Source organism: Macrobrachium rosenbergii, chromosome 44, assembly GCF_040412425.1.
Source record: "Macrobrachium rosenbergii isolate ZJJX-2024 chromosome 44, ASM4041242v1, whole genome shotgun sequence".
Classification (NCBI taxonomy): domain Eukaryota; kingdom Metazoa; phylum Arthropoda; class Malacostraca; order Decapoda; family Palaemonidae; genus Macrobrachium; species Macrobrachium rosenbergii.
Window position 1 is genome coordinate 38,110,050 of NC_089784.1, and position 23,209 is coordinate 38,133,258.

Genomic DNA, 23,209 nt, shown 5'->3' on the forward strand with positions numbered 1-23,209 from the left:
CATATTAGCTATGGAGGGGTTGGGGACAGGTATTGTCTAACCTTATAAGTCAAAAATCGAAAATCATTCGATGGGGAACTAGTTTTTCTGAGAAACATTACACTCTTTGAGAAACATTACAGTAAAAACCTCATTTTCGAACTAACTCCAGTAAGATCAAGTACACGGCGCGTAAAATTTACAGTTTCAGTCAAATTCACATTTCCGATATAAAATTACATTTTCCCTAGCTTAAATAGTGTACTTTCAACGAATCTGACCTTTATTTCTACCGCAAATTATTAGATTTAGAGATACATGGCTGCCATGGGTACTGCTCTCAGTTTGGGTGGTGCAACGCGCCGCGCTCGCTGCTTATGCACATTTTAAATGATTGTTGCAAGCTCGTATGTTCTGGCAAGCGGTAATATTGAGCTCTGCGCGACTTGCCACAGGGGTTACAGGGAACGAAATTTTACCCCTAACGTCTAGTTACAGTTTCGTGAAATTCACGGCCGAAACTGCAATGTTACCCTTTTTCGTTAACCACTTCACTTACCTTAAATAGATGGTAGTACTAAATGTTCACGAAGAAAGGTATTCACAACCTGTGGAGTTCCATTGTAATGTCCATGGAAACACCAAACGACCAATAGCCTCAAAGTAAGACAGAGAACACCCACTGCAGACGTGCACGACGGAATCCATGGCAGTCAACTGAAGCGCACTTTTGTAGAAAGCGACTTATTCCAAAATCGCAGTTAATTGGATATTCTTGAAACAAAGCAACCAATCAGGTTTCAGCATTTGTACCGTGCTTTATAATTCATAACGAAAAACAAAAGACGATTAGGCATTTTTACCCACAATACATTGACAAAAAACAAAAACGCATCAGCAGAAAAAAACTGACATGGCAGCATAAACGCATCCTTGCGATAACAACAAGGCACAATATTCATCGGCAAATATCTCCGTAACTCTTAATTTCCATGGAAGATGCGAGTAAGTATTTCGTATGAATCATGACAAAAATATATGATAGCAAGTAAAAAAATATTAGATATCCGAATTTGACCGAAACTGTAATAATACCCGGGGCGACTGGATGTAAACAAACGACTTAGAAAATTTTCGAGGATGCCGATTAGATAATCATTAATATCTCGGATATGGTGAATCTCCTCAAAAGTGTTCAGAGACAAAGTTTTATTATTTTATATTGTGAAAATTATAGTGTGACCTATTTTCTTATATCTCACCGGAGTTGTTCTGGACATTGACCATTATTATTATTGAATCTTTAACTAATGTTAAGAATGCAAATAGTTGTTGATGGGCATTATAGTAACTTCATGAGTTTAATTTTTGGTGCTCCTTAAGATAGTGTTATTGAACCATTAATTTTTATATTTTACTTGAATTACACATGATATGGCCTTGAAAACAAACTTCTTGCTGATGCAGGTGATGCTGCTCTCTTTGCACTAGCCCCATCTCTTGGGTATAGACCTGTGGTTTGCTGAATCACTTGAAAAGAGATAATTAGTTCATGGTACAAATTTAGACAGATGGAGTTAAACCCTATTAAAACTCTGGTATGATTGCTACTAGATCTAGGACATTGGATACCTACAGCCAGATCTTTTTATTGAGAGTACAGTACATAATTCTTTAACTCATTTAAAATTCCAGGTGTCATCCTTCATTGCAAATTTCCTTTTGATAAACATATTAGGTCTGTCTCTTCTTCAATTGCACAAAAAATTGGTATATTGAGCCTTATGATTTTTGGAGACCTGTTTATTTGAGGAAATATTTTAATTCTTTTATTCATCCATGGTTTTAATATTGTTCCCATGTTTGGTCTCCAGCAGCTGACTTCATCTTAAAGTGTTGTACAAAACCTTTGTAAAAGATTCAGTCATCCAAAGATAAGTTCTTATGGTTCTTCCAGGGCACAAGAGCAGGTCATTCTCATTCCCACCTACACAAAAACATTGATGGTGCTTGAGGTAGGTGAGGAAGTTGCCTTCATCTTGGCTACAAAAACAGGTAGACACAACAGTCCTGTTTTGCACCTGTTCTTTATGTAGGAAATTTTGTGGGAATGCCCAAGAACCTCATTTTTATTTAAGGTGACTTTTTTGAGTGGCCTTTACCTGGGGCTATTTAAGTGCTTTAAAACGAGAGAAAGAGATCACATGGGGAAGGTCAAAGAGTTTTTGCCGGAATTCTTATTTTAAAACTTTGCCACATTTGTCTCAGCTCATTAGATGTCCCCAAGTTGGTGCCTCGGCTTTCAAAGACTTGAGACAAGGCAGAATTGTAATTTTCAATTGCCAACACTGACAGCAGCATAGGAATAACAGGAAATCTACTATTTGTGGAATAGGGGTATGGAGTGAACCAATGTCCTTTCCACTGCACCAGTCACAGAAGTCTGGAACTGAAGTGCATGGCTAGACTGAAGAAGACCTTAGCAGCTTCTGGTAAAATCCTTTCTTAAGGATGGAATGCTTGATAGTCTCCAATCTAGAAGGGTGAGAATAGTAAGAATCCTTTGGTTTCTGTGGAAGCAAAGCTGACAAAGCAATTTAGTCCACTCCAGAAGCTGCCTTGGATGGTCTACTAACACTGTCAGCAGATCTGGAGACCAAGATTGTGGCTAAACTGGGGTTATCATAATCAAGTGGGGATTTCTGGAGTGCCCAAGTATTTTTGCAGTTTATGTAGTCTTCTTGAAGATTACATAAACTGCCCTGGTAAATCCTTCCTTGTCAGGAGAACCAAATGAATATCATGAAAGACCAGTATATGAGGACCTGAAAATAACCATCATTCAGGTACATTAATGACCAAAAAATTGTTCCTCTAAATTCCATTTAAAAGTTAATAATTTGGGAGCATGATTAGGGTCATATTTAGTGTTTAAACTTTAGAAATAAGCATTTATTAGCATTTTTAGAGACCATGCCAAACTTACGCAAAAATTCACCCTGCGCGAGGGGTTCTGGAACCTAACCTCGTGTAAGTTCGAAGTATGGCTGTACACCATGCAAACCGCACCAAAGTAGATTTAGAAAACCAATATTATGCACATTTCAGAGCCATCACAAAATATTACTTTTACAATTTGCAAAAAAAAAAATTACTTTAGTGAAGTATTTTATTAAATTTTAGTTTCCAGTGTGCATGAAATACCAGAATTTCATGGTAAGTTTTAAGCTGGCCTAGCATAAATTATATTATATATATATATATATATATATATATATATATATATATATATATATATATATATATATATATATATATATATATATATATATATATATATATATATATATATATATATATATATATATATATATATATATATATATATATATATGTGTGTGTGTGTGTGTGTGTGTTTATATATATATATATGTCTTCTTTTTTTTGGTAAATGAAACAAGTTACCTCTACAGGTATTCCATAGCTATTTATGTAGTGTGGGTAGTCACTTGGAACTAAGTGTGAAATTATTATTTTTTTTTTTGTCAGTCTTTCAACGGACTTCATATGCTTCCGAGGGTTGTTGAGAGATATACTTTGTATGCCTTATGAAAACAAGGAGAGAATTATACTATGTGCCACCAAGTGAGTATCTTACTGTATGGTGTTTTAGTCTGGTGTTCCTGACATTTTTGACAGTTTAGCCCTTTGCTACCTTGCCTTCTTTGTGATATCCCTGTGTATGCTTTCATAAATTTCTGCTTAAAAAATAATTAATTTTTCTCTTGTCCTATCTCATTTTGCTTCAGTAATAATAATTGTTCTCTTATCCTTGAATTATCTAAACTTATATAATGTCACACTACAAGTAGTCATATATTAAATTTCAAATACCTTTTTCTTTATTGCCTTGTGTTTTACCCGGGGAACTTTTATGATGACGATTCTGTTCTGGTATAAAACCCACCACTATCCACTGACTTTTTCACGCTGTGTGGGAGGAAGGGATCTTTAAGAGCAGCGGCCTATGGTGTGATTACAGCGTAAATCTTACATAAAAATATAAAATTTACGAAACACAAACAACTTCTCCTAGGAGGTAATGATATCTTCTGGTCAATCGTACCCATTGTAATGGTAGTCAGGGATTGTGCTTTTTTTGTCATGCTCTTCTTGGTCTTGCCTAGCTTCACCAGCTGCAGGCTTCTACTTGTATGATCGCCCCCAGCTCTGAAAGTTCTGGCACACACTTACACACACACTTTCAAAAATAAGCTTCTGTATGAAATTAACGTATTTAGGTAAAGTTTCAGGACATTACAGTTTATTTGAGATTTCATCTGCTCTCGAAATTGCAACACAGAAACGGTACTAGGTTGCACTATACTGTACAAAAGAAAAATCTCCATTGCATAATCTATGCTTTGATAGAATTCTTTAATGAAACATTTAGTCACTCGACAGTTTGTTGTTGGGGCTGTTAAAGGTTGTCTAATTCCATAAATCTACATAACATGCATTGACTTTCCTGAAGTTTAGAGGGTACAATGAACATTGTCTGTAAGCTTGATCCTTGACGTTGTTTTGCCCAGAAAATATTTCTTCCCCTCTCTATTTCTAAGTTTTCTCTAAATCTTAATTTGATTTTAGCTTCAAATAGTACTTTAGAATTCTTGTTGCTTGCAGAATAAATGTGGAGTAATTTAAAGCGTTAAAGAAAGAAATTTATTGCTTACCACAGAGAAGTTGACCCCAAACATGGTGAAGACTCAGCACTCTGCTAATGAAGCATTTGGTTGCTTACGTATTAATAATATGAAAGATATTATGTAAGGATCATGATTTTTATTTAAAATTTTGCTTTTTAGGTTTAGAGGAACAATATACATGTGGTCTTATGAAACTCCAGAGAAAAAGGCAGATCGTGAAGCACAGACTGAAGAACAATTGAAGATGTGTTCTTGGGGATATAAATTTGAACAGTACATGACAGAAGGTAAGCAGTCCTAATTATGCACTGAAGTTACTTTCAGTTCATAAACTGTCAGCTGTAAGATATCTCAGTTAAATTAATTCTGTAGTACTAGTAAATCTGCCATGTCTCTAACTAAATGTAGACCATCTATTTGTCATAACTGTCAAAGTAAGGTTGGAAAGCCCTTGTAATAATTGAAACTGCATTGTTATTCCAGTAATTTGGGAACTTTATGTGCTGGGAGGAGACTTTAAGTATACACGATATCGAAATTGTGGCCCCATTGTACAATGCTTTTGTTCTTTGGTGTTTTTGTTTCTGTTTATTTTGTGACAGTGTTTTGACTTATATGCTGTAGAGTGGTCCCGCTTATATTTCTAGAGTATTTGTAAGCAGACAGAAAAATTGAAATTACTTGTTTCAAGTAAACATCAGTGATCATATAGTGACAGTTTAAAGTATGTGTAAAGATTTTTCAGGCCTCTTTTTGTATGACTGGATCTTTGTAAATGAAAAGTTTTGTCATCGAAGATGCATGAACGTTCCAAAAATTTCCTTTCCTCACATGAACAAATTGGTAGCAAAGAATTGGGAAATAATAAAGTTTTTGTCACAATTTTTTTGTGAGCAAACAAAGAGTAATATATCTACAGAATTTACAAGGGATTTTGGAAAGCTTTTGTTATTTCCCTGTTTATATTTCTAAAAATAGGTAGATGAATGGCAGAGTTGATTATTCTTGCTTAGTGAGATTGCATGACGTCTTCATTTTTTAAGAAAACTAGTTTCCATTTTTAATGTGCAATTTATTTTTAAACAACATTTATTTTCCAATACAAACCTATTTCCATACTTGTTGGAACATAAAAGAAAATCTCCCACTATGGTAGGCTGGCACATTTGCATATGGTCCCCTGGTCTTCCAGAGGTAGATTATTTCATCATACGTGCTGTCCAGCAGTTGCTCAGATCAGAGTGGCAGCAATTTATGTGAAAATAAAGGGTTTCAGCATTGAAAAAATTTTGTTTTTAAGAACATACTGGTACAGTATTTGCTTCTCTATAGACCCTTTACTTTTTCACATCCTGAGTAGCAACTTAGTTGGGAGGGAGCTGGGCTGTTGAGGAACATTACTTTGTGGAGTTTTCCAGACCAGCAAACTGAAAATGGCCTAGATAAGGAAGAAAAAGCTTTTTAAAGAGAAAAATGATAGGACAGTAATTGTATGATCACTGAACTTGCAAACTTACCATCCTAGCAATGTGTAGAAATAAGTGACCTTGCAAATGTATGCCAAGAAGACTGGTGTGATGGAAATGTCAAGTGGATGAAGTGGATGAGTCCCCTGACCTTATATCTTTGACCACTATGTGTGAAACCTGACCTGTAGCAATTGTCAAACCCAAAAATATTTGCCTAAGAATTTATCAGTATCTCAAGATAAAATTTTCAAAATCAAATGCCACTTACAAGTGCCTGCCATTAAAACAGATCATTTATTCAAATTCCATTTAAACAGTAATGAAGTAAATGGTGTCTAAATCCCAAACTCTAACCATAACTTGAGCTGTCTCTTCAGTAGTATTTTTTTATGCTCTAAAGAAAACTCTTTAGGCACTGGCTCATATGAAGGCTTGGTCAGGCTCTTTACAACTAGGGACAAGTCCCATTCCCCTGAAGGGGCGTAATGATTCTGGTCAGAGTTTTTATTTCAAAATATTGAATCTTCTAAGGCTAGAACAGGATAGGATGCCCAAACCTTGAAGTCCAGTTATCTTTTAATAGCAAAGAACAGGTTCTGCCATCATAAAAAATTAAAATCCTGTAACTCCAGAATAGAAGCTTTAAGAGGATTAATGCTTCTCCCCTGCACCAGTCTCAGAAACTTTTCCACTAGGGCAAATATAAGTTGACTGTGGAATTCTTGCATGTTGTGGCTTCTTCTCATGAAAATTTGCTAGCAAGGCCTTGCTTGATACCCTTCAAGTGTGTCAGTTTAGCATGTCCAGGTTCTCACGATAGCATTTAAGTTTGGGTTGTTAAAGTAACTTCTTTCGCCAAAGTTAATTTATGCCAAAGAGGAGCAATCAGGTGATGCATAGTTTCTCCAGCTCCTGTATTTTGTTGAAGACGCATCTGATTAAAAAAAAAAAAAAGGAAGGTAACGACTCCAAGGCTGTTTCAGAAATGCATGAATCATACATCTTCCATGTAGCTGGGTCTGTTCTGTGCTAAAATATTCTTCTTATTTGAAACACCTTAGGATGAGATGATGCATTTTCATCAGTCATGGTTGAAGTAGAGTATGGGCTATGGTCTGAGATGTCGGACATCACTACAAAAATTTTCCTGGTGATGTGATGAACAAAGGCAACCAATGCTAGAATGACATCCTTGATTTCTTGGTAGTTTATGTGCTAATTTCTGTCCTCTTGTAAAAAGTCCCTAAGTCCTGGCTATCCATTTCCACTTTAAGGCACTGAAACCAAAGGATCTCTAGAATGATAGTGAGAGTAATCCTAAGCTTATGTTCTTGTCATGTTTCTATCACTGTAGGTCTTTTGCACATCCGGAGGGACTGGAACATGAAAAATATATGAAAACACCACCACCGAGGAATCAGATAATAAGCCTTAGAAATTCTGATTTAGCCAAGGGCTGACGGTTTGGGCTTCTATTAGGCAGGGGAATGACATAGCAGCTAGGGAAGGACACATATATGAGACATACTTAAATGCTTATAGTGCTCTAAATCTTACCTGAAACTATACGACCGACAATGGGAAATACCCAACACTTAAGACCATACAAACTAAATTACTGACAAATGCTTAACCATAATATAAACGCTGAAGTCCAGGCAGGCCCCAAAACTAAAAAAGACAGTTGTTACTCACAGATAGACAATCAATTTTATCTTGAAAAACTAACTCGCATCCAAGCTGGAAGAACAGAAAATCTCATATTTCTTAGCAAATTACTGCAGAATGTTCAAACTTTCTCAGTTATACCTTCACCAAAGGTCCTGTATTTATATACACCCAAACACTTTAACCCTTAAGGGACGGCATAATTTATCAATGTGCAGCACCCCAGACCGGGGAAACTTTGAGGTCTGTAAAAGAAAAAAATCACATCAATGGAAAGAGAATGACACATACATTTACATTGTATAAATAAAAAAATTCTAAAAAATTTTCCCTACCTTCTGCGAGAAGTTGAAAATGACTATTTACAACCCCTTGTGGAGCCACATTTACAAGACAATCGTAAATTTTACCAACTTATATATGTTTTTTCTAATAAATAAGTTTTTTGGATTTTGTAAAATTATTATTACTGCTCACACAATATCAAAACAGATAAGAAATAAAAGCAGTAACAAATTTTTTGCATATTTGTCGTAAAATATTCACGTAAGTTTACGAGAAGGAAGATTCAGAAACTTTTTTTTTACTTTTACATGCTTTTTCTAATATTTCTTTGCAATTTTCTTTGTAAAATTACATTTACAACCGACATACTATCGTAAAAGACAAAAACAAAAAACAACAGCAACCCCTTCGTATATTTACAAGCAAATTTACAATAAGACCCATGTGAGAGAGAGAGATGCAGTACCTTCCCCCTTGAAGTCATAAGCATTACTGATACTGGCCCAACTCTCAGTCTGTATAAAAGTTGCCATTAGTGAATTTATAGCATATAGAAGTATTGGCACCTTTATTTCAAATCATTATTACCATAACAGTGGTGCGTAATTCTGCTTCACACTGAAGCGCAATCCATCCACCTCCCCAAACCTGTTTTACTTCACACTGAAGCTCAATCCGTCCACTAAGGGTTAAACCAATATGGGAAAATGCCAGGTAAAGATAAAAAAGTGTATGAAAATTGACACTCCAAAATTTAACACTGGGGAAGACAAGCTATTAAACAGCTAACTGACATAAAAACGAGACACCCAGCCTCTGAAAAAGCTGAGGAACCATATGTGCATGTGCCAAACTACAAAGATTTGGAGACCTTTCCTTCTCTTAAAAGTGAAATGTGTGGAGATTAGCACAGGGGCACAAAAGGCCACATAAAAGTAATGGGTTTGTAATTAAAAAAAAAAAAACGCATTTAACCTTACCTCAGTGATTTGGGTAAGATTGTAATGTATTATTACTAACACACTATGTGTAGAAGTTATAATGCAAAATCGACTTTGGATGTGTAAAAAACATCACCTAAAACATGTGCCATGATTTGGGCGATTATTTTTAGATCTTAACACAGTTTGAAAATTATTTTTTGTCCATATTTACAATACATGATTTATACTATAAAACTACTGAAAGAATACAATATTCACTTGAAATTTGTTTTTTAGGTAGTGATATCTCAGAAGGTGTTAATGAAAACTCTGAATATTCTTGTGTTCTACGTTCTCGTTTGGAAAAGCATTCCATTGTGTATAGTGCTGAAGTTGATGGGGTTAATCCTGAGAAGTATGAATCACCACCTGTTGATCTTAGAGCTTTTGTTGAGCTGAAAACTAATAAAATACTCAATGAAGAACGTGATGTCCGCTCTCTTCACAGGTAAGGTTTTCAATTTTTTATTTATTTTGAATAAATTGTATATGATTAATGTTTGGTTCACTGTAAAGGATGAATTTATACATTTAATACTTTTTGCTCTGATTCTCAAGATTAATAATATAATTAAGGTCATCAAGTTAAGTTAGCTTGCATATGATGTTATGCCAGTTTTTTCCTGGTTTTTGAACAAGTATGTCAATAGTATTTATTTTGCACAGATGTTTATTTTGTAAATTACATTAGCAGCACTAAATCTATCATTAAATCTTTATTAAATGCCAGCAAACAGCATAATAGAGTTTGTTATATGAATGTTATTTGTTTCAATGAGAATGCAATTTTTCATCTTTAATAGTATTATTCCTAGTGCCAGCTGGAATCTGTCATTGAAGCTCATTAACATGGTAAGTAAGTGATGGTAGGTATGTAAGTGGATGAGTAATGCCCACTCACCTGTCTGCACACTCTATATTTCCAGCCACCATCGAGTCCAGACATCCTTACTGCTGTGGGATCTCTTGACTTTGCATTGTTGAAGCCTTCTCTTTGGATGTTAATTGTGTGGTTGTTCTATTCCTTTATTTAGCCTTTGACTTTTCTCTATGAATAATCATGGTTGGCTATTCTGGAGAGAACACTAAGAGTATGAGAAAACAGCATAGATATCTCTGGTGAGAGAAGGGTTGTGAGGGGCAGTGTATGATCCTTTAGCATTAATCTTTATTCTTTGTGTTCTTTTTCAGAGGCTAGGTTTGTAGTATGGGTCTCTCTTGCCAGAACTGTTCTTTTTGTTATCTAACTCAGTGGATAAAACACAGAACTAAGCCAAGTCCGAAAATCAGTTGCCATGTCTTCAGCAGACAAATAACCACCCTTGACTCTGGCTCTAATTTTCTGGTTATGTTGATCTTTAGACTCCTTTGTCTTCCACTGGATCTGTTCTTGCCTATTCATATATTGCCCCTCAGTTCTTGGTTGTACAAGCAGTGCAAATGGGGATCCACTAACCACTGAACATTAGAAAGAAATTACTATATACAGTATGCATACATATACTGTGTGTGATAGATATATATATATATATATATATATATATATATATATATATATATATATATATATATATATATATATATATATATATATATATATATATATATATATATATATATATATATATATATATATATATATATATATATATATATGCATCTGTGTATACACATGTATAAAACTATAAAATATTTGCCGTTATATCAGAATTTCACCTAATAAAGGTTGCCCATAAAAGCATCAAAGAGAGTAGACTTTACAGTGTTATATTCCAGAAACTACTGCTTCCCTCAGTGGACCTGTTCATTGAGGGAAACACTAGTTTCCAAAGTATAATGCTTTAGATTCTGTCTTCTTTGGTGGTTTTATGAGCAACCTTTATTATTATATATATATATATATATATATATATATATATATATATATATATATATATATATATATATATATATATATATATATATATATATATATATATATATATATATATACACTAGCTAACCAACCCGCACTGCCCAGAAAAACTCTGAATGACATTCGATAAACTATCTCACTTTACTTCCCTCTTTCTCCTCCCCTAACACCCCTCTTCTCTCTCTTCTCTCACTCTCTCCCAACACAGTCATTCATTATTATAGAATTCAACAACCTAAGGCTGTGTATTCACAATTAAGTTTACCTGTTGTTTCTTCTGTCAGTTCATTGAAACTGCCATTAAAACTTATGTGTAGACAACAGTTTGTGGGTGGAGACAGTCCACTCCCCAGAATAGATGAAGTGATGGTATTAGGCCTACCTATATATCTTCCAACCAACTCACAGGTAATTGCACATGTGGACAGGTTAGCACCAATTTCGTGACAGTTTGCTGTTGTATTTCATCTGGGAAGCATCTCAGACACTCTGATCAGAATATGAATAAATTATGTATAGGCTTATTCATTTCACTGTTAGACCCTTCAATGCTATTTGTAGGCCATTATAAGTCCAAATCATACGATAAAAATTTAAAACAATATTTCCATGTGATACAGACAATTTGGTATAGGCCAGTGATGTCTTTTTATGATATGTGTTACTCTAATGAAAGTAAATTTCACTGTCCAATTCATAAAAAACTGAACCAACCCCTCAGTTCTAATTTAAACTCATTCATTGATATTGAATGAGAATAGACATCTTTTTTCAATAAGAAATATTTAGTCTATACTCTGTTACGGCTTTTTACTTGTTTCCATTATTGAGTGAATTGCTGCTAGAGTTAGCCTTCCACCCCCTCATCATATTAAGAAAAAAGTGGCGAAACACTTTTTTTATATTGGTTTTAGGGATGTTTTTAATAACATCAAATTCCTTAATGTAGAATTGTGTATAAAGTTACACATTCAGCATCTATAAACCTGGTCAGTTCGTACAGTACCGTAATCACAAATCAAACAAAATCTTTCCTTTCTTGGAAGAATGTTAGGCAGTCGGTTATATTTATTGTTTTGAATACATACACATTGATAAAAGATAGAAATGAACATATGTCATTCTAATATGTAACCATAAACAATCATTTTATTTTCCTAAATGATGGGAATACTGTTCCTTACTGTGTATGGTTACATCAGCAAAAGGTATGAATTGACATGTTTTGTAAGCTGTGAGCACTTCAAGTTATCAAAATACAGTAGTTGCCATTTCTTAATTTAATCCTTATTTGCATCTAATACATTTACCCTCCAAGTGCTTTTCAGAAAAGATTTTGAAATGTAACGATCTACATTCCTGTAAAGTTTTATCTTCCGGTAATTAGTACCAAGCAACGTGAAAAGAAACTTATCTTCCGTATGCAGTGAAGTTTTTGCCAATTCACACGATAATTAATTCCAACTGAGAGGGACAGCAATTCCCTAGAGTGGAGGTTCATTAGTAAAGAGCATAACTCTAGTACAGAGTCCTATCAGCCTCTGCATAAGGTTACAGGAGTCATCTTTCCCTTGCTCATCCATATGACCAGGAAGCTGACTTTTCTGAGTGATGATAGCAACAATGCCAGTTGTATTCCATTAGACAAACCTCCCATTTATAGAGTTAGTGTCCTTTATAAAAGACAAAGTTTTGTATGCTCACTGGAGAAAAGCAGATTTTTCATTAATTTTCAGTTTCTATTAATAACAAAAACCTGAAGTCTTTCATCATAATCTCACCCCTGATCATCACATTTGTTCCCACTACTGAAGGATAAAGTGAGGGTCTGCAGACATATGAGTGGGTGATACCTGACATTTCAATCACCTGCCATCTCCTAAATACCTCATAAACAAATGTCAATGACCAATTCCACCTGGTATCAGGAATGCTACTACCTAAAAGACTTTTGTTCTTTATATTTAGGAAGAATGCAAGCTGCTTAATGGAATTTGTTATATTTAGTGTGCTCATTGTAATTTATAATGTCTTTTGTAAGGTTCAAGCTCATGAAATGGTGGAGTCAGTCTTACCTTGTAGGCATACCAACTGTTGTCTGTGGCTTCAGAGATAACAATGGAGTTGTTCAGTCATTAAAGATTTTCGGAGTTGAAGAAATGCCTTCTCTAGGTCAGGTGAGTATCATATGTTTATGTAACGAACAAGCTTCTTATGTTACTTATGCCATATTGCCAGGTAAATATGATCCAAGTTAAGCACTGCAGATGAATTAAGAAGTCTCTTAGGTTAGGGCTTTATCCTGCTATGGGGAGACTTGTCAGTCCAGATGTTTTTATTTTCATTCTCTGTTTGGCTTACTGTAAGGAAAGTAGTTATCCAGTGTTGTTCTTGCTTTAGTCGCTTGATCGTATGTGTAATTACAGTCTGTACAGAAGGCAATCAGTTATTTCCTGGTGTTAATTTATCACTGCATAAGTAGATTTAGGCTGAATAACTAGTTAATGATATACTCAGTGACTGTGCATCATGTATACTGTATCTGACAAGGTCATCACTGTATTTATGTTTCTCTAGGTAGTTATGTCTTCACAGGAAGTTTGTGTATAATGTTAAAATTGACTCTGTGTGAATTTATGTTCTTGCATGCAAAAGCATAAGAGGGCATTCTCTGTACATTACCATTCCATATAGGCTCTCCAATAGAATGATGGCAGTGCTTTTCTAAACATGTTTCTTGAACCACATTATTTTGACTGTTGTGTTAATTATTACTCTGCATTCACTGAGTTGTCTTCAGCAGGACTAGAGTAATTCTTAGCCATATTTCTTATTGTTGATTACTAGCTTCCAAGCACACTTGGTAAAGGGAGGGTTTCAGTGTATCATTATGTAATCCTTACCCTTGAGTGGAAGACAAACCATATGCTAAATACATGGTTTCCCATATGGGTATAGAAACTCATTCCCAATGACTCTCTTTGCTGGGAGAGAGAATGTTCTTTTGATTGTTCCTTCCCAGAGAGTATTGATTGGTCAAAGGTAAAATGGGGTAGTCTAAGAAGAGAAAGACCAATGCCAACAGGAAAGAAACTTTGTTCAGAAACCTCTGTCTGGTGTATTATATGAAACCAAGTCTCTCATTACCTTCGTCTGCAGGCAAGAGGAATTTCCTAGCCAAACCTTTCCTGTGCCAGATTAAGCTTATTTACGGCTGTAGCATATGTTGTGAAAAGGCTTTGCATCATAAAAATTCACGTACAGTATATTAAAGTACACACCTTTAACTATCCCATGGTAATTTTGCGTTCTCTAGACATCCAGACTATTCACAAATATGAGTACATTGTTACTTACACACAGGTATCGAAAGTAGTGTTAAAAGTAACAGTGATGCAGTTCAGAGTGAGTACCAAACTTCTTCATGCCAGATTCAGTGACACATTAAGGACTAGCAGATTTAGGAGTTGGGTCAATGGAAGGGGAGGGCTCCAGGTAAAGTGTTAAAGGATAATCAATAATTTTAGAGCAGGGTCTGGATTAAGTCATTATCCACTAGCTCCATATGCCTTCTAAGCAGAAAGGTTGAATGGTACTAAAAGGGAAAATATATATACTGTATATAATTTCGAACAATTAAAATCTCTCAATAAATGTTGCAGACTTGCCTCAAAATCCCAGTAGAGGAGTGCATCCTTTACTGTATCAGGTATTCAAGGTGAAACCTACAGTAATAAGTTCATGTGCTATGTCATGCTACAAACTTTCCTGTAACAACACTGTTCATCAGGAGATCAGAGCACGTTTTTTACTATTAAAGAAGTCATACATAGTTCTTGTTAGAAAGTAGGGGCCACGCCAACTTTCTTTAACAAAAATGTCACATGATCTGTTTTAGAAAAAGCAAAACAGTTTCATAAATACAAATCATTTTTATTACTTATATCTTCATGCATAATACTGCAAGATTCCCACTAATGAGAGTTGCCTGCCCATTTGCAGCACTAATTTAATTACAGCCAGGTATATACCACAAGTTTCTGCCAATACGAGTTGGGAGACACTCCTAGTTAAACAAGGAGTGGTATTTACATTTTGTTTGGAAGAATTAGTGAAGTATTAAAAAGACCAACAAAGAGAAACATGGACTTGTGTTCAGGAGGTAAGATTTAAAGGAGCGGGCGCAAACGGAATCAGTAGTGATATAAAGGATTATAAATTGTGGTGGACAAAATGGAATGGACATACTTGCCAAAAATGAAATGGCTGAAAATGTCATAGTACTGTATTGAGCAAATGAATGAAAGAATAATGAAGATTAAGATGATTGTAGAAAAGTGGGTAATGCTTGTATTTTCGTTTACTCATCATGATCAGGAATACCAGAGAAGAAAAGAAGGAATTTTGGGAAAGGTTATGAGATGAAGTAACACAAGTGCCAGAGTTTAAGAGAATACTGGTAGAAGGAGACCTGATGACCGCAGAGAAACAGAGCTGGTTTTGAGGATGTAATGGGAAACTGTATCTTAGGAGAAAGAACAGGAAGGAGTACAGTAGTACTGGAATTCTGCTATAGCCAGGGATGAACATTGCTAAACACAATGTATAAGAACCCTGCTTAAAATTTAATAATCTACAAGAGTGGAGAAACTGAAACATTTTATGATGAGGAAAAGTGCAGTTAGCATCAAAGAAAAGAATTGCACTGATATAACAAGTAAGGCATGCTTAACGCAATAGGTCGCTGGGAATTGGTCTGATAGTGAGGTATAGAAGGATGAAACAAAACCAACCAAAAGAATAACAAGTAAAAAATGCATTGAAGTTTCTTCAGTGCAATCGAGTTTTCTGTACAGTGTATAATCAAAGCCACCGAAAATAGATGTCTTTCGGTGGTCTCGGTATAATGCTGTATGAGCCGCATCCCATGAAACTTTAACCACGGCTCGGTGGTGGCCTATCCTATATTGTTGCCAGAAGCACGGTTACGGCTAGCTTTAACCTTGAATAAAATAAAAATTACTGAGTCTAGGGGGCTGCAATTTGGTATATTTGATGACTGGAGGGTGGATGATCAACATATCAATTTGCAGCCCTCTAGCATCAGTAATTTTTAAGATCTGAGGGCGGACAGAAAAAAGTGCAGACAGAAAAAAATGCAGACAGAATAAAATGGGGACAGACATACAAAGCCAGCACACTAGTTTTCTTTTATAGAAAACTAAAAACAGAATATGAGAAACCAGCCAAAAGAATAAAAACATAAAAATAGAGAAATGAAAAAAACTATCAATGTACAGTATATAGCATAAAAATTGGTTTTATGTAGTGTGACATCAGTGAAAGGTTATCTGGAATAAGAGACAGTTGGTATGATATGTATGTACAAAGGGTAACTGAGGAGTAGAAGGGAGTCTTCAAGCTCAGGTAGAAGACTGGTAATGCAGAGGATAGACAGAAGAGGAGAGAGGCCAAACAGCAGGTGGCAAGGTCAGCGAATAGTAGATGGGAGGAATCAAACCAGAGTCTCAGCACAGCAGAGGGAAAAGAGAAATTTTGAGTGAAGCAGAAGTGGCTGAGAAAATACAGAAAAGATGTAAAAAGGACAAAGTTTACAAAATATGAAAATTGAGAAATAACTTGAAAATAAAGACGTACCATTACTGGAATTATGGGGGCAATAATTAAAAATCATCTGCATGAAGAAAGTATGCATGTATTGGAGGAGAGGGACTAATAGAGAATGTAACTGCTAAGAAAGTTAAAACGTCCCTTGGAAGGTTAAAATTGAGAAACCCCAGGACTATCTGGAAGTAGGAAAGCCAGTCCTCCATGAACTTACCAAAGTATACAAAAACCTGACAAAGGAAGAGATGGGACCTGAAGAGTGAGAAAAGCACCTTACAGTAATGGTATGCAGAACGGGTTGTACCGCAGTGTGGAATTAATAGAGGAGTAAGACTGCTTGAGAATCCTATGAAAATATTGGAAAAGGTGCAAGGGGAACGACTGAGAAAAATTGTTACAATCGATAACTGTCAGTTTGGCTTCATCCCAGAGAGGTCAGCCACAGGCAGTTGTATAATGAGGCAACTACAAGAAAAGCCTTTAGACAGAGTACTGAAACAAATAATCAGATGGGGATTACAGAAGCAGAGGCGGGTACTAGCGAGATCATCAAGCTAGTAATATTACTCTCCCATAACACTTGGTCCTAAGTGAAGAGCAACAGATGGGTCAGATGAATTTAGGATAGGTTAGTGCCTATTAATGGGTCAGTTTTGAGCCCTTTGTAATGCAGAAAGCTATGGAGGAGTGCAGCAAATGAGGCCCTAAGAGCTGCTATATACAGTTTATCTGAGGAAGATGCCATGTAAATGTTTAAAAGATGGATGAAAGGAATGGAGAAGAGAGGAATGGAAATTAACAGAAGCAAAACTAAGTTTATGATGACTGGCAAGACAGCAAAAGAAAAAGTAGTCGAGAACGTAGCCATTTGGCTGTTGTGGGAGAGGTTTCATAGTGAACTGAGTTTTGTCCACCAAGTACTACAGATCAGTTCACATGATGTGCTAGAGATTATGAAATAAATAGAGATAAGAGACTGTTGATGCCCAAATAGCAGTACAAGAGCAAATGGGGAAGAGAGGTAAGTGAAGAGCTGTGTTGTAATGGATAGGCAGGTCTTATAAGTAGAGCATTTGTTATCTTTGGGACACACTGGACTGCAAAGCAGGAGTTGGGATGGCAGTAAGAAAAAGAGTCGCTACTATTGATGAAATGATGAGAGAGAGCTAGAGCAACAGTAAATGTTAGAGAGAGAGAAAAAAACTTATCATTAGTAAATAAATGCTGTACTGCTGGTACTTTCAGCAACAGAGATATGGGCATTGACAAAGAAAACAGAGGAAGTTTTGAAAATATATAGAATGTTCATATTTATTGGTGGGGTATAGGGGAGGTTTGTATTAAAAAAGCGAAATGGTGAAAACAACAAAATCATAAAAATGTGAAGAGCACAGACCAGATGAGAGTGGACAGAACTCATTTTGTCTAGTAAAGCTGATGTGAAAATGTTTGATGATAAATAATGATCATTGAAATTTACTGTTTAGTGAGTAAAGGCTTCAATAAGCAAATCAGAACTTGATGAAATAGCTGAACACAGATACAGTACTTGCTTTGTCGTGTATTTTATGGTTTTCTTCAAAAACATAACCATTTAAAATTCTGGAACTGTTTTCTGTCATACCAAATTGAGTTACGCATATTTTAAATACTGACTTTTGGCAGTCAGTTGTAATACTTATTGTAGTAGCCACTTTATTGTTCAAAAATATAATATGATATTCTTCTCTTTACAGGCTCACTGGAAATCAAACATCATGATGAATTTTCTGGATAAATTTTTAACATTTGTAAAGCAACAAGTAATAGTTGATGACCCAACTGTTGTTTATAAGTTTGAGAGAGATACAGTAGGTGGTGATATAAGCTGTAAATATTTAGGTAAAGATTCTAATTGGTCAATTCTCCCTGATTGGTATTATAAGGAGATGTTCAGGGCATGATAACAATTACTGTTTCGTGTTCTTTGGTTTATGATTAATGATTCTCTTATGTATTTTCAAAAATTTTTGACAGGAGCTTTCGATACAAAAGTATGAAGTATTGAAGCAATAGTACAAATGTTGTTGTAAGGCCTTATGAAAATATTTTTTCTAGAAAACATAGTAAGATTAATTTTCTTTATACTGATCCATAACCTGTAGTGCCATTTTATTTGCCATGAAATGTTTCCCCAAACATTCTCTGAAATAGGGAGAAGACTGCCTGTCTCTTAACAGGTGAGCAGTGCACATGCCGTAAGAGGCCTAGTAAGTTTCATCTGTCTGCTCAGCACAGCCTTCGTCATAAGCCGTTCACAGCTGGAAAATTGGCAGGAAGGACACATAAGTAGCCTGTAAGTTATGTGTTTGTTTTAAGAAATTAATCTATGTAACTTGTGTTTCAGAAAAATTGCCACATCACAGTTGAGGTGTGGATTATTAGAACTGTTAAATCTCCAAAATCCTAAATTGAGATACGTGGACCTACCTTGGTAGCAAAAGAGATGCCAGCCAAGTGTACAGCCTGTAGACTGGTGTTATAGAGTTCAAAGCATCTACAAAAATAGTAGATCTGTGGTTAACATGGTCCCTTGAGTATATGTCCTACATTTTTTATGGTATCAGTTCACTTGGTTAAATAACTCACCCCATAAGTAAGACATTTGATCAGCTGTGTTATCATTTGTAAATTGACTGCAGAAAGAATGTTGGCAAATGTTAAAAAATCTTGGCAGCCCACTTATTTTGTTATTGTTTTCTGGCAAAGAAAACTTACACCATGAAAAAATTATCCCTATATCTAGCCTAAGTAAGAAAAGCACAACCTTATAGTAATTTTCTAAGAAGGGATTAGAAAATCCATGACAAAGATTTGGAGAATGAGTGTGCCTATACAGACAAACAAAGAATGAGCTGGATAGACAACTGAGACGTTTCAGACCTTTATGACTCATATGCACTGCTCATCCATCAGAGACTGGCACTTCCTCCTATTCTTTAGAAGACAGAGGAAATGGCAATTCCTCCTATTCTTTAGAAGTCAGAGGAAATGGCAATATAAGTTACAGTGTAGGTTTGTTATTGAACATATGTTTGTAGTATTCTTCTATAGACATTTTATTTTCATTATTGAAAGATCCTAATTGTTTCATAAAATCATGAAAGGTAGCTTACAGGAACAAGGATATCCTTATCAGACACTCAGTGGTATCATTAGCTTTATACTATGGCAAAAATTAGGATTAAAATTGATATTTAAAATGGATGCTTGAATGTTACATAACAGTTTATATTTCATGTTTTTGATGAGAAATTTAATAAGGCATGTTTAGATTATTTAAAAAGGGTAAATAACACTGAGGCAGAGTTTGTTCACCACAGTATTGCAATGGTTGTGAATAAGGAAATAGTGTCTCTTTGATATTTATTTTTGCTGATAAATTTACTAAAAAAATCAGTCATATTTATTATACTATCTTTCTTTTAGTCTGTACTATTTTTAACACAATTTTTTCACCATTTTTGAGACTGAAAAGCAGATGGTATTTTTAAATTCACTAATAATTTCCAGTTTTGTCCTTTCATTGAGTGTTTCAGCATGTTGTAAGAATTTTGTATTTTCCTTTTGAATAAACAAAGAGGATTGCTAATAACTGATTGAACAAGTTGAACTTTACTAGAATCATTTTAATATAGCTTTTAAAGTGAAATTCGAAAACCTCTCCCAGCCAAATGTTTTGTAGACTTTTGATTTTACATCACCACATCACCAAAAGTTCTTAACAGTGTTCATTTGATCCTCAGATGCATTTTACTGGGTCTGTTCCCATTAATATATTTCCACTTGACTGTTCAGTTTCTTTACATTTCACCTCTTATTGCAAAAGAAAATGTTAGGGTCAGCCTTACTGGATACTTAAAATTTAAATCAATAATCTGCCTCAATTCAATTTTAATAATAATAATTTGTAATTTTTCTGGTATCTATATGTAGGAAGGTATAATTCTTAGAGAGAGAAAAACAGAAAAGTAAAAAAATATAGCAATGTCACATTTATTGGAACAATTAAACTGACACAAGCTACACTACATAGAAAGAAGCAAAGTACCAAATAATATTGTGTATGCATGCATGCATTTTAGTCACAATGAACTTTTTCCACAAGTGAAACCTTTTAACGAAAAAAAAATTTTGTGTTTTCACATAACGTTCAACAAGGACAGCAGGGAAAGTCTTTTTAAGAATTCTACTGTATACAAGAGAAAACAAAAACAGCTTAGGAATAGCAGAAAAAACTGGTTAAGCAGGAAATCAGACAGGCAGAATAGTCATTTGCAATGAAAATAGCATGCATAACTGCAATAAAATATGGCAAAAAAAAAAAAAAACAACAGCACTGTAGGTACAACAGAAAGTGAACAAGCTACCAGTACAGTTTCCATACACAAAAACACAATGAGAAGTTTGGAAAACATCAATCTTCTTCCTCTTTGTATGATCTTTATCCTAATTTCCTATGAGGTTGGCTGCTTGAGTCTTGAAATCATACTCCACAGAATTCTGTCTTGGGCATCTGTGTGTTGTACACCCAGTGATTTCATGCCTCTCTCTATAACATCCTGCCACCTAATTCACTGCCTACCTCTGATTCTTGTACCCTCCATACCCATACCATACGCTTTCTTAACTAAAGCATCCTCATCCCTGTGAACCATATGACCATACCACCTCATCCTACTTTTCCGGGCTTTATCTGTTACTTTACAAACACCCAACTTATTTTGTATTTGTTCACTTCAATTCTTTCCTGTAATGATATTCCAAGGATCCATCTCAACTTTCTCATCTCTGTCATTTCCAAGGCTCCTTATCTTTCCTGCAGATTCCCAACATTTCTGCACCATACAGCAGCACAGGTAATGAGCACTGCTTTGTAGAACTAAACCGTAAGTCTTAAAGGAATCCTTTTGTCAAGGATCTGCCCAGAAACCTGTCTCCAATCTGCCCAAGTTGCTTTAATTCTCTGCCATGCTTCTATTCCCCATCCACCCTCTTCACTTATGACAGGACCCAAGTGCTTGAGACTATTTGTTTGCTGTATTTCCTTGCTAGCTCTTGGCCTTACATGTAGTTCCTCTCTTTCCCTTCTACTGCTTAGCATTACTTCTGTTTTTGCAGTGCTGACATTGAGTCCTTCTCTATCCAGTGAATCCTACCAAGCCCTGTACCTCTATTGCAATTCTCCTGTTTCTGCTGTAAAAAACAGGTCATCTGCAAACATAAATCCCATAGTGTATTTCCTCTCACATGCTCACTCAGCACATCCATTATGAATACAAAGAGGATGGGACTTAAAGGTGATCCTTAATGTAATCCAACCTTAACTCAACAGCATCTGCATCTGTCTTCCTGTATTTTGTCCTTCCTATCATTCTTACTCCCTTTTACATTAAGTGAACACCAGATGAAGCAGGTACTGCAGTCACACAAGGAATAACATGATCTCTTAACCAATAATTCAGGAAGGACTTCATGGGAGAGCAGCCAGTCAGAGCAAAGATGTATCCTGCACTATATGTTTACTAGGAACTGACCGGGAAGAAGCCGAGATGCTCAAGATGGTAATCATGAAAAGGTCAACTTCTGCTTAGCCTTTGCCAATAGTAATGCTGAGGGAGAAGGCTGGATCAAACAGTTCTGCATGGGTTACCAACAACTTTATATATATATATATATATATATATATATATATATATATATATATATATATATATATATATATATATATATATATATATATATATATATATATATATATATATATATATATATAGGCAGTCCCCAGTTATCAACTGGGTTCCGTTTCTGAGGGTGTGATGATAACTGAAAATCACTGCTAACCAAAATCGGCGATTTAGACTTTTTCGGCGATTTACGGGGGTTATTGGCGCCGAAAAGTGCCAATTTTTGGTTATTGGCACCTCTGTTAGGTATGTATTGGCGCCAATACCCAATTATCGGCGCCGATAAGCGGAAATCGGCGATTTTCGGCACCGAAAATTGCCGATTTTCGTCGCTAGACAAGCCCCATAAAACCAAATCGCTGTTAACCAAAAGCCTGCTGCTAACCAATCAGACTGCCTCTATATATATATAATATATATATATATATATATATATATATATATATATATATATATATATATATATATATATATATATATATATACAGTGAACCCTCGTTTATCGCGTAGATAGGTTCCAGAACTGGCCGTGATAGCTGAAAATCCATGAAAAACAAGCCCCATAAAACCAAATCGCTGTTAACCAAGCCCGCTGCTAACCGGGGACTGCCTCTATATATATATATATATATATATATATATATATATATATATATATATATATATATATATATATATATATATAATATATATATATACAGTGAACCCTCTTTATCGCGGTAGATAGGTTCCAGAACTGGCCGCATAGCTGAAAAATCCGCAAGTAGGGACACCATATTTACAGTATTTATTTAACATGTATTCAGACTTTTAAAACCCTCCCTTTACATAGTACTGTTAACAAACC

The 23,209-nt window shown here is 35.2% G+C and overlaps 1 protein-coding gene across 3 annotated transcripts in view; it reads left to right on the plus strand.

Annotated features, from left to right (window-relative positions):
- LOC136829533 (decapping and exoribonuclease protein-like) overlaps window positions 1-20,470 on the plus strand; it is a 50,981-nt gene extending 30,511 nt beyond the window's left edge. For 2 of the 3 annotated variants that reach the window (XM_067088369.1, XM_067088368.1), the window contains exons 4-8: window positions 3,529-3,624; window positions 4,848-4,975; window positions 9,331-9,541; window positions 13,050-13,185; window positions 18,373-20,470. In XM_067088369.1, the coding sequence (XP_066944470.1) occupies window positions 3,529-3,624; window positions 4,848-4,975; window positions 9,331-9,541; window positions 13,050-13,185; window positions 18,373-18,579 (778 nt within the window). In that variant the 3' untranslated portion in view covers window positions 18,580-20,470. The remainder of the gene's footprint in view (window positions 1-3,528; window positions 3,625-4,847; window positions 4,976-9,330; window positions 9,542-13,049; window positions 13,186-18,372) is intronic. The other variant, XM_067088370.1, reaches the window with a different exon arrangement.
- Window positions 20,471-23,209: the final 2,739 nt, after the last annotated feature.